Below are 12,387 nucleotides of genomic sequence, written 5' to 3' on the forward strand. Positions count from 1 at the left end.
GGATGGCAAGTTAACATTCAGGGTTTTTGGGGGTTGTATTTCGTTGCATTTACATTTTTGGTATTTGTAAGTAAATTATATCATCGTTATGTCAACGTAAGTCAGACAAATAGGATAGACCTAACCTAACCTAACGGCCATATGTTAAGTTGCCGTCCCGTATTCGGATATGAACCAAGCGCGTGTCATTACGGGCGTACTGTATGGTGGGCGGGCCAGCAGGTCGATATCTGTACCCACCGCGGCTGCACTTAAGATGGGCGTTGGTTTTCCTCTTAGCGACAACCCGGACGCTCGCCAAGGAAAAGTTCTGTCTACTTCGTTAGAAGGTCCGTACTTTATTGTTACTAATGGCATGCTAACTTACCCCATTGTAGTTTATATGACATGTGATTAAGAGTAAAAATATCTTGTTCAGTACAAAAAATAATATAGCGCGTCAAGTGTAAGTTGGCGTGTGGCAAAAACATGTACTAATTTTTAGTTTTGTTCATTTAATATCTTATTTGTTTTATTTACCCTTATTAAGAAAACTTACGAAAAATCTAATAAAAATGAGACGTAGAGGATTATTTTGTAGGGTATAAACAAAAAAGTGGCAAAACAAAGGTGTAGCAGGTGCTGCCACAGGAACGCCAACTTATACTTGACAGTCTATATCAAAGATTTGACATACATTAACGTAACATTTTTTTTTGTATGGCACATAATTTTTTTTAAGTCTATAGAAATAAGATATATTCTCTCTGTATGCAAAAATAGCGCTAGTCCCATTGTGCTCGTACTCCTATCGTTTCCGGTACGAAGATCGAATGAGTCAGTGTTAATACAAAGAACTCGAGGTCTATGTAATAGACTCCTATTCGATCGATGTATAAAATCGGAAGCAATGGTACGTGCGCGCGCACGCGCATGCGCACTCGCGGCGTGTGCGTGTGCGCGTGCGCGTGCGTGTGGTGTAACGGCCGTGCGCGCAGCGACGGGCGCGCTGGCGCGCGAGTGCGCGGTGTGCGCGCGCAGCAGCGAGCAGCATCTGATGGCGGCGTGCGACACGTGCCGCCACCACTACCACCTGCACTGCCTGCGCCCGCCGCTGCAGCGCCCGCCCAAGAAGAGCAAGCTCTACGGATGGTGAGTTCCCGCTGGCTACTTATGTGCGCGTCTTGTTGGGTGCATCCCTAAGCGGAATGAACTATAGTACGACACAACTTAGGTGTTGCATCGGCAAAATTCGCAAAACCGATCACATCCGAATTGAGTACGCTGTCCCAAATTATCAATATTTATTTCTCATGCGAATATGATCTTTACACAAACGTAATAACTTGTAATATCATATAACCTAATATATTCGTCAATTTGACGCGTCGATTTACATGCACTTGCTTTCTCTGACGCGTGAATCTATAGCGACGAATAGCGTCGAATGGCGCGATAGGGAGCTATTTCTATTGATTGTGGAAAATCGGCAGTAATCGGTTTTATTTTCATTCCATTGCATTTTCCGATGCTACATCTAATTTGTGTCGTACTATACTTATGTTGCAAATTTCGCCATTAGACAATATTTTACAATCGATATAAGTTATGGTGCAAATCATTTTTTCTGAGATTTATAGCTACTAATTTTTACATATTTTGTTTGGCCAGTTTTCATTTCTTTTCTATAACATGAAAAATGTATTAGTATTATAATAATATATTTTTTAACAGGCAATGTTCTGAATGCGACAAAACGTCAGATTCAGAACCCGAAGTGCTGGAAAAGAAAGTTCCGCGCCGGTCTCGTATCCGCTACAGCAAAGACGGTGCGATAATATCCGAACCCCAGAGCCCCGGCTCGGTCCCGAATTCGCCCCCACCGAAGCCTAAACCCGAAAAAATACACAAAGTGGAGAAATCAAAGATAAACATGTCCTCGGAAAACGTTTCGCCGATAAAAGTGACGATAAAACCGTTCGAGTTCAGCAGCGACGGCAACGAAAGTTCCGAAGTAAAGTCGAAGAAGGAGAAGAAGGCGAAATCGAAGAAGGACTACTCGTCGACGTCTGGCGGCGAGAGCGAGATATCGACGAAGAAGGTCCACAAGCGCAGCTTCACGTCGCCCATACTCACGAACACGCCTCTCATGTCCATCACGCCGATCGTCGCGGACAGCCCCAACGACTCCCACAACGAGCACTCGAACGACTCAGCGAATGTCGTCCCGCCGAATGACTCGAGTTTCTATTCGCAAAACTTGTCGTTTTCAGCGCTCCTCAACGATTCGAAGGAGAGGGACAGTAAGGCAATCGAGAGCTCGATCGAGAACACACTGGCTAACTTGTCGTCGGACATCGCGATGTACAAAGCGAATAGGAAGCGGCGGAAGGAGAAACACAGGTCTCGCTACTCGCCCGATCTCATGCGATCGCCCTCGAAGTCCCACAAGCACAAGCGGAAGAAGAAGACGCAAGATATGGAGAATCCAGAGCCGCCTCATCCGAGGATCACGATCAAAGTATGTTTTTGTTGATAAATTGCAGTTACATTTATAGTGCGATACTAAAATTATTTATAGTCATCCTGCCCTTATCCCAAAATTATTTGGGGTCAACGCAGCATGTCTTCTCATTCCATACTTCTCTGTCAGACGTCATCTCACAAGTAACATTCTTTCTAACCATATCGTCTTTCACACAGTCCATCCATGGTTTTCTTGGTCGTCCTCTACATCTATATCCATCCACTTAAATATATATCATTTGGCTAAATAAAAATAAACTATCTCGTTACCAGCTAATTTGCCTGCATAAAGATCATTTTTATAGCTTTCATTTAAATAGTTATTTATTTTCATATTTCCAATTCTTAACAGATATTGCTTATCACTTTCTCATGGTTTTCTTAGCGTGTGACTGTCATAAAATAAATCTATATTTAATTTCCTAAAAAAATCTTACATAGTATTGAGACTATTCCGCTCCAAGTCGCCTGACCTTACACTTTGCCAGATTAGGTTTTTCGATTCTTATAGTCATTGTATGAATGTATGTATGAAGAGCTGAGATGGCCCAGTGGTTAGAACGCGTACATCTTAACCGATGTTTGCGGGTTCAAACCCAGGCAAGCACCTCTATATATATGTGCTTAATTTGTGTTTATAATTCATCTCGTGCTGCGGTGAAGGAAAACATCGTGAGGAAACCTGCATGTGTCTAATTTCATCAAAATTCTGCCACATGTGCATTCCACCAACCCGCATTGGAACAGCGTGGTGAAATATGTTCCAAACCCTCTCGTTAATGGAAGAGGAGGCTTTATCTCAGCAGTGGGAAATGTACAGGCTGTTACTTTACTTTTTTACTTTTATTTATGAAGAACATTTGTTCTAAGACCAAAAAGAAGAGAATAACACACGATAATACACTTAAAATTGATTACGGTATTATCTTTATAATAATATGTGATAGTAACAAGTTTATATTTTTTTCAGATTAAACCTATTCCCAAACCGGACGGGTCTCTGGACACGCAGATGTTCTACGTTCCCACGGATAGCAACGACGGACCGCCTCCAGCCGTCATCAAGAAATTATCCAAGGTATAATATTTCTCAACATCTCAAAAAAAAAGGAAAGGAGAAATGTAAAACCTTTTTTGATAATGTTAACGTTTAAAATGTAGAGTTGAGATGGCCCAGTGGTTAGAACGCGTGCATCTTAACCGATGATTGCGGTTTCAAACCCAGGCAAGCACCGCCGATTCATGTGCTTAATTTGTCTTTATAATTTTTGACGACCTCCGTGGTCGAGTGGTGTGTACACCGGTTTTCATGGGTACGCCACTCCGAGGTCCCGGGTTCGACTCCCGACCGAGTCGATGTAGATTACCATTAGTTTTCTATGTTGTCTTGGGTCTGGGTGTTTGTGGTACCGTCTACGCTACTTACATTGGGATCAGAGTAATGTATGTGATGTTGTCTCATATTTATTTATTTATTTAATTCATCTCGTGCTCAGCGGTGAAGGAAAACATCGTGAGGGAACCTGCATGTGACAAATTTCATATAAATTCTGCCACATGTGTATTCCACCAAACCGCATTGGAACAGCGTGGTGGAATATGTTCCAAACCTTCTCCTCAAAGGGAGAGGAGGCCTTTAGTCCAACAGTGGGAATTTACAGGCTGTTGTTGTTGTTGTTAAAATGTATGTTTGTCCGCAGCAAGCAGAACAAGAGGCGCCCAAGTCTCCCCCGCCGGCGGCGCCGTCGACCCCTGACCCGCTCGCCAATACATCCGTGAGTATATAACAAATACAACTTTAAAAATAATTTTATAATAAATGGGTATTTTATAAGTACAAAAATTTTATAAAATATATCCGATAAAAAACTTTTTATCTATTATTTCCAAGCTTCCCAATCAGGACGAAAAACCGATCGAGCCGGTTGCGATATCAAAACCGAAGGTAAATTTCACGATCATTCGATGTATAATAGGAATAAATAAATTAATTAAAACTATCATTTTGATTACTATTAAAAATATTGAAATAAATTCAAAATTTATTTTTACATTAATCGTTATTTTACAAGCCCAAACAAACAACTATACAAATGGCAAAGTATTCAATGGGTGTTCTTTTCAAGAATTATAAAATAATATTCCATAGAAGCATGAGTAAAGATTAATAACATTACTAATATAATATACATACATATAAATACTTATGTTTCATAAAATTTGGTAATAACTCACCTACATTGTACACAACGCAGTTCTTAATTAATACATCGTTATTTACAATAAGACATTATTGACATCCCATTGTACTCTTACTTACATTCTCTTCTATTATACATTTCATAATTTTAATAACGATAATAACCTCAGGAATATTCAAAATACTATTTCTAATGAATCTGTAATTAATAACACAGATAATAAAAATCTTTTGAATGATGACGTCATGTCAATTTAAAATCAAATTTGTTTATAAAATTTCCTTTTTCATGTATTATATACGTTTTATTTCATGAAGTCAGCATTGCCTTTAGACTGCCTCAAAGCGACCCAGTTCATTGTTTCCAGAGATAGATAGATTATTATTTGAAAATATATTTTATTCATATCCATCTACATTTTTATAACAACGACATATTATTAATTATATTTTGAAAATAAACATTAAAAAGAACATATTCTGATTAGGTTGTTCACAAATAATAAGATGTTTAATTTTATCCACTGCTTGTTTAATTCAAAGCAGATATTTAAAATAAGAATTAAGTAATGTTGCAAATATATTAAGCAAATCTGAGAAATATACGTCGAAGTAAAAAAGTTTCATTAGGATTTTTTTTTATCGTACAGTACACTGTCGAGAAGTGTAATAGTTGATGGAATATCGTAAAACGATATATTACGAGTTGATACCTAACCCCTTGTTATATATATATTATCCCATATTTTCTGTTTAGTTTCGTAAAGAATTTGCCGTTCACCTTTTAAACGTTATTCATACGGCAAAATGCCAGAGAAAAGAGTTTCACTAAAGACGTACTTGGCACATTAGACTTTGCATTCGCAAAGGCTGGGGGTCTGCGATATCTTTTGTTATCGCATCACGTATTGTTACGCGGACGAAACAATGGACGAGACGAAATGCTTAAAAATATCCAGAGATGTATGCTACGTGTATACTTAGTTCTTTTTTTGAGTTTTCATCTGGAATGTATTGTAATGACTCCGTAATTATGGAAATCTGTAACGGTTTTAAGTCAGAATACGATATTTTATGAAGTATGTCTTTATTTGCCATTGATTCTTTTATGAAGTAGGTATGTCGTTATTTTTTATTGATTCCGAACATTTGATACAGAACCTATTCGTTGAATTTTATACAAGTTTTTTTTTTTTTAATAAAAAATTATATGTTCTCAATATCAATTTTCGATGTCATAATTAAATCGCTTATATTTCATATCATAATTGACACAGTACGCAGTCTATGGTAATAGCAGCTAACAACATACAAATATACCTACATAACCTTACCTTTCTTCGGGTTTACACTAGGGATGATCCTTAACCGTTACCGATAAAATATTTTTTTATTTTGTTTTTGCACTGTGCTATGCTTAAAAAATAGCCTATAAATAAAGTCAAATTCATGTCTTGTATTTTATATTAATAAAATCCTTATAATATCCGTAAATGAAACTATCCGTAACAGTGGAAAATCCGAAATAATTTTGTATACATTTTTATATTTTTATTCATATTCATCAAATAATCCATTCATCAAATAAACCAACAAATCAAGTTCATCGGTTTAACTGTGAAAGCGTAAGTGACCGATATACATACTTTCGCATTTATAATATTTTATATTAGTAAAGATTCTCAAGTGTGAGTAATTGCTATTATAAAAGATTAAAATATTTGAGATGAGATTTTTTTTTCAGTATTGTGATTTGTTAGTAATATTATATATAAAACTGATTTTAAAACAAAATCAATAATAATATTCGTCACATAAAACATCAATACATTAATAATTTATTTACTAAAATATAAGTAATAAACTTGTCTTGACAAGTAGTATCTGACTGGTAAAAACGTGTCAGTTCGGTTAATAGGCGCATTATTATTATATAACATATAATAAGGTTGTGATATCATAGATTTTTGATGATGATGATGATGATAGGAATGTTTCCTATAAAGTCAACGTATAGGTAAACTAAGCAGTCACGACCAAATGTGCCGTGTCCTCAAAGCGGACTACCAATAGGTGTGGTCGGTGATAAATAAGTGAACAACGCCGCTAATTGTGATTCTGAGATACTATATTAACTAACGTATTTAATCCTTATGCCTATATATATATTGGAGTAACGTACTCTTTAAAGTTTAAACCGAAATAAATCAATGACAAATATCACAATTTGTTCGTGGGGTGACTGAGTCATATCTACCATAACGTGCTCAAACAAAGTTCGTCCACGAGTAGCAATGTGCCCGCATGTCTCGAACAGTCAGTAAATAAGCTTGACGGCTAGCGTTCGCGTGAGAGTCGCGTGCGCAGGGGCGGCGGCGTCGGCGAGTCCGCTCCGCACGCGAGCGCGCTGCCGCCGCTCACGCACTGCGACGTGTGCCAGCAGCCCGGCGACACCACCAACCTCGTCAGGTGAATATACATCTATGTTTCTATATGTTTCTATATCGTAGTTGTGTTTAGAAACACATGGACATATGTATTACTAAACATACTTTTGAAATCTTCATTTTTTTAAATTCGATATAACATAGGACATGCTTCTAAGTTTCTATATCGTAGTTGTGTTTAGAAACACATGGACATATGTATTACTAAACAGACTTCTGAAATCTTCATTTTGACGATTTGAATATATATCTATAATATAGGTAAAATAGGAAGAATATTAAAAATATATTGTAATAGAATTTATTCAGTATAATAATCAGAAGTTGGGAAGCTTTCGCATTTGCAACATTTTACTGCAGTTTTGAGATTGTACGAAATAATTAACAATTTATACAGTGTAAAATCTCTCAGTTCCTCGAAAATTAATATATAAAATAATAATATATTTATTGCACTATTTTATATAAATACATAATATTTTATATAACTAATGCATAGAAATGTAAAGTTCTCGAAGTGCGATTACAATAATTATCAATAACATCTAAATAAACATTAATTGGAAAGACAGGAAGACAACAGTATAATACACCAAAGACGTGTTATTTTTGAAGCTAGCACAAATTCCAACAACATTAGCATGAAACTAATCGCGAAACACACACGTAGCCAAATTCCCGGCTATCTATTAAGTTAAGCGACGAGTTACGAATAGTTGGAATCGTCAGTTCTCGAGCGAGCGTTTGTTTGTATTCAGATGCGACGAGTGCAGCAAACGTTACCACTTCACTTGCCTCGAGCCGCCTCTGAATAAGAATCCGAAGAAGCGAGGCTACTCGTGGCATTGTGCCGACTGCGATCCCACTGTGAGTGTTTACCTTAACTCGTGAATGTTCAAAGTTTTTTTATTTTATTACGTTTTCGAGAGAAAATGTAGAGATTTTTCGTTGTTAATTTCGTTGGCAAGCGCGGGTCCAAATTGTTTTATTTATAGTTTATTGTCTTGATTTTTTGAAAAGTCTGAATTTTGCTTCAAAACTCACGATGTTTTTATTTTATTCGTTCTTTTTTTTTTTAAATTCGTTGTCATAAAGTTTATTTTTTTAAATATATATAAAATCCTATTGCAGCAATAAATTTGTTTATGAATTTATACGGATGAAAAAAATGTATTTTATCATTCATATAGCAGAGATCGGTTGCTTGTTTTATTATTAGAATTTGAAATTATTTTATTTTACTAAATATTTATAAATCACAGAGTTTGGCATAAGCATGTTTTACTTGACTTTTTAGATTATATTTTATTTACTTTATCACGAAATTATTTTTACTGTTTTTTTTAATAATGCTAATGTAATATGAATTATCTTAATGCAAATAGTTTTGAGCAAAGCACCCGAAGCACTCGCGAGCTGCGTTTAACATTAAAGCGTTGCATTGCTAATAATTACAAAAAGTGCTTGAAAGCGCTTTAATGAATTACAGCTGTAATGTAAGAAGATAATATAAATTTTATAAATCTTATTACAAAGAATCTTAATATTTTATTATTAAATATATCGTCGTCTTCAATGCTTCTCAAATTATTTAAAGTTATGTTTTAATTATATGAATTCTAGGTTAAAGATAAACACCATACATTAATCATTCATTCATGTATTTTTTTTAATTGGACTCGTTTTAAAGCGCCCTTTTAATTAATTCAAGAGCATATATTAGGGTTTAAGAAGTTCGTGCTGATTTGATAAACATATTCTAAAATACAGATTTCTTCCATATTTATCGTTAGGCATAATGTCTTTAAGATGTCCCACTGTTGGGCAAATAGACTTCATGATAGTATGGAGATTTAATCACGCTGATCTAAATCGGGTTGGATCAAATATGGACATTTGGCCGAGTATTCAAGGCATGCAACCTATAGAAGATTAATTTTAATTACAAATGTATAATTGTAACTAATAAGTTAGTAGTCTTGATTAGCTACTGTATACACTATATCCAGAGTCTTTCAGCATAAATCCGAGTTTAACACAGCCTTCTGGCGTACAGTTCAATATTATAGATACTAATCAAAGACAATGAGATTTAGGCATAGGAAATTTTGCTACATTTTATTAATTATATTCCTAACAAAAAAAAAATACCCAAAAATTACGGTTTTTATTTAATCAATATAAACCGAAATATAAATTTGTTGCGTTTTAAAATCGGCACGAACATTTCGTAGCATATGGCAATTTATTTTAACGGTTATTATTAGCAAAACCAAAGCACGTTCCGTTCAGGTTCTCTTTTTATTTAAATTCGATGTAACAGGACACGTTTTATATATAAAGTCGATTTACATGGTTAATGATGATGAATGTTTTATTCTTGGTCTTTATATCTCTTGGTAGGGCTTTGAGTAAGCTCCTCTGAATGGGTAACCCCAACTCATCAGATATTCTATCGCCAAAGAGTAGTTACGCAGTATTGTTGTGTTTCGTTTTGAAAGATGAGTGAGCCAGTGTAACTACTGGTACAAGGAACATGACGCCTTAATCCCCGAGATCGGTGGTGCGTTGGCGATGTAAGGAATGATTAACGTTTCTTACAGCGTCATTACGTTTGGGCGGTGGTGACCACTTGCCATTCGATGATGCAAGTGGTCACCACCAGTGGCACTTGCCCATCCGCCTTTTTATGTCATATAACAAATAAGTTTTTAATATAGGAAACGACGAAACATAAGTTATTATTATATTATAGACTAATGTAACATTTCTTTAAGGATTTGGAGGAAAACAATTAAATCGGCGAATGTAGAACGAGTAAGGAAAGTGTGACGTCACTTGTAAGTATTACAAAGAAAATAATTATTAGGAGTTGGATGTGCTTAGTTGAATATAAGTACTCGTTGTGTTAGTTTTTTTTTGCTTAATATATGTGTTGTTAAAGTAAATACATTAAGTATATATGTAAGTGAAATCTCAGTAAGTTTAATTGCAGCATAATTGTGTTTATGTATCATTGATACAATAAATATTAACAGCCTGATGTTGTGTTTTATTTCTACGTAATATCTATGTTAGAATATGGAAATTTCTACCAGCACACGTGTTCCTCTCCTCTTATAAACTGAAGGTGCCGTCAAACGAGGCTTGAAGAGGCATCTTGCGGGCATGGCGAGGGTGATCAGAGCAGCTCATTCTTACTGACTGTACTGATGCCTTCTCGCTTGGAATCCACTTCCACTTACCATCAGGTCGAGTGGAGATGACACCACATATTAATGGCTACCCAACAACAACAACAACAGTCTGTAAATTTCTCACTGCTGGACTAAGCCTCCTCTCCCTTTGCGGAGAAGGTTTGGAACATATTCCGAAACGCTGTTCCGATGTGGGTTGGTGGAATACACACGAGACAGAAATTCCGTCCCATGTGTATTCCATGAATTTAGGCACATTTTTCCTCACGATGTTTTCCCTCGATGAAGATGCACGCTCTAACCACTGGGCTAACACAGCTCTTGCTTATCCGGAAAGTATTAAGAAAAGGACATGAAATCATAGTAGGCATAGGGCTCACTCCCCTGATGTTAAGTGATAATGGAGTCCAAATGCCATGACAGGCGGATTAATTGATCATGATCATGATTCAATTCAAGATCATCATGTAACTAGCGTAAGAAAAAAAACATTTGCAATAAAATCACGCGATAGGCAACGCATGAATTTGATGATTCTAGAGCTAGCAAGATATAGCTAAGAAAAATATATTAGTGATATGCTTTGGGATTCTATTTTTGAAATGTATTTTACCAATATTGTAAAAAGGTAAGTCTTTTTATGTTATTTATAATAAATAACAAAATAAGAAAATTAATTACGATTGCTGGGATAAAATTTAATTTTTTATTGTTGTAACACAATAATCCATATAAAAATGAATATCATTTTAATTTTACGTAGAATAATCTTGCTTTTACGCTCTGAAATTCGTAGTTTTAGATATTTCAATAAATGTGTGATAAAAAACGCGATGCGTGTTAAGCCTGCATGCATGCACCGTGTATTAGTACAGTACTGTCGAATATAACGGTTGGTGAATGTTTACCAATATCCTATTGGTCAAAAAAATATTGGGATTATTTTAAACGTGCGAACTTCGGACGGAGCGGTGTAGTACCAGCTGGGCAAAGTTTTTTATAGACTAAGGTCTCATCTCCCTTTGAGGAGAAATCTTATTCATTTATATTTATATAATAGCCAATTCAACATTAAAAAAAACATATTCAAACACGTACACCGAATGTTGTTTTGTTTTAAGTCAATTGGGTATATGTACATTAAGCGAGATGGTAAATTTGTATTAAGAGAAAATTAAATGTCGATACAATTCTGTAATTGGTATAAAAAGTTGATCGAATTTGTGCTTCAGATACTGAACTAGCGACTACACTTTCTATACTAAAGCGAAGGCAATAACTTAGACATACCACGGAACAACAACCACTTGGCGAGTTTGAAGGTAGTTGTAAATTCGGGATGACAAACGTATGTATGTCGACGTCATAATATTAGTTCCAACAATTATAGATTGAGAAATTTCAACGTTTATTTCCCTCGATTAATAAATAATTATTGTAATGAGAATAATAAAACAATATACTTTATTTCAGTAGACTATGACAAAGCTAATTGAAAATTATTTTATTGGGCATTTCTTTGTCGTGAAAACTAATAGGAAGACGTTTGTCAAATGTTGGTTTCTATCAATGATATGTAATTGTCGCTACCAATTAATGATTGCGTTCGCGTCAGGTTTAAAATAAAATTTTCTCACGTTGGACGTATGTAAATTTGTTTATTCATTTCATTAAACAAATGTACTGTCATTCTGTAGTGCAAAATCAACTACCGATAAGTTTTCTTCATAAAGGAATGAATCCGTCGTTTTTCAAATTTCCTACTGTATTCTACACTTAATTTTTCCGCTTAAACAAAACTCGTGTGTTATCGAATTTGTATAGTATAATGATATTATTTTGGGGTATTCATAATATGGATTTAATATATTTACTATATATAAAGAGCTTCTATTACAATTTTTTCCGAGAAAATTAATTTATTCAGACGGACATAATATAAAATGAAGATTCGTAGACAAAAAATCCGATCGAGTTATATAAGGAATAAAAATCTGCTCGTTTATGTGAGACAAATGTTTAATTCTACATCATATAT

General features: G+C 35.2%; 1 protein-coding gene across 7 annotated transcripts in view; it reads left to right on the forward strand.

Moving 5' to 3' along the window:
- The window catches only part of LOC124532302 (PHD finger protein 14), a 17,845-nt gene extending 7,650 nt beyond the window's left edge, over positions 1-10,195 (forward strand). The window contains exons 13-21 of one of the 7 annotated variants that reach the window (XM_047107143.1): positions 220-329; positions 978-1,131; positions 1,714-2,500; positions 3,476-3,583; positions 4,206-4,280; positions 4,397-4,450; positions 7,047-7,174; positions 7,911-8,019; positions 9,930-10,195. In XM_047107143.1, coding sequence (XP_046963099.1) covers positions 220-329; positions 978-1,131; positions 1,714-2,500; positions 3,476-3,583; positions 4,206-4,280; positions 4,397-4,450; positions 7,047-7,174; positions 7,911-8,019; positions 9,930-9,950 — 1,546 coding nt within the window. In that variant the 3' untranslated portion in view covers positions 9,951-10,195. The remainder of the gene's footprint in view (positions 1-219; positions 330-977; positions 1,132-1,713; positions 2,501-3,475; positions 3,584-4,205; positions 4,281-4,396; positions 4,451-7,046; positions 7,175-7,910; positions 8,020-9,929) is intronic. The other 6 variants (XM_047107144.1, XM_047107146.1, XM_047107145.1 and 3 more) reach the window with 6 other exon arrangements.
- Positions 10,196-12,387: the final 2,192 nt, after the last annotated feature.

This window comes from Vanessa cardui, chromosome 9, assembly GCF_905220365.1.
Source record: "Vanessa cardui chromosome 9, ilVanCard2.1, whole genome shotgun sequence".
Classification (NCBI taxonomy): Eukaryota; Metazoa; Arthropoda; class Insecta; order Lepidoptera; family Nymphalidae; genus Vanessa; species Vanessa cardui.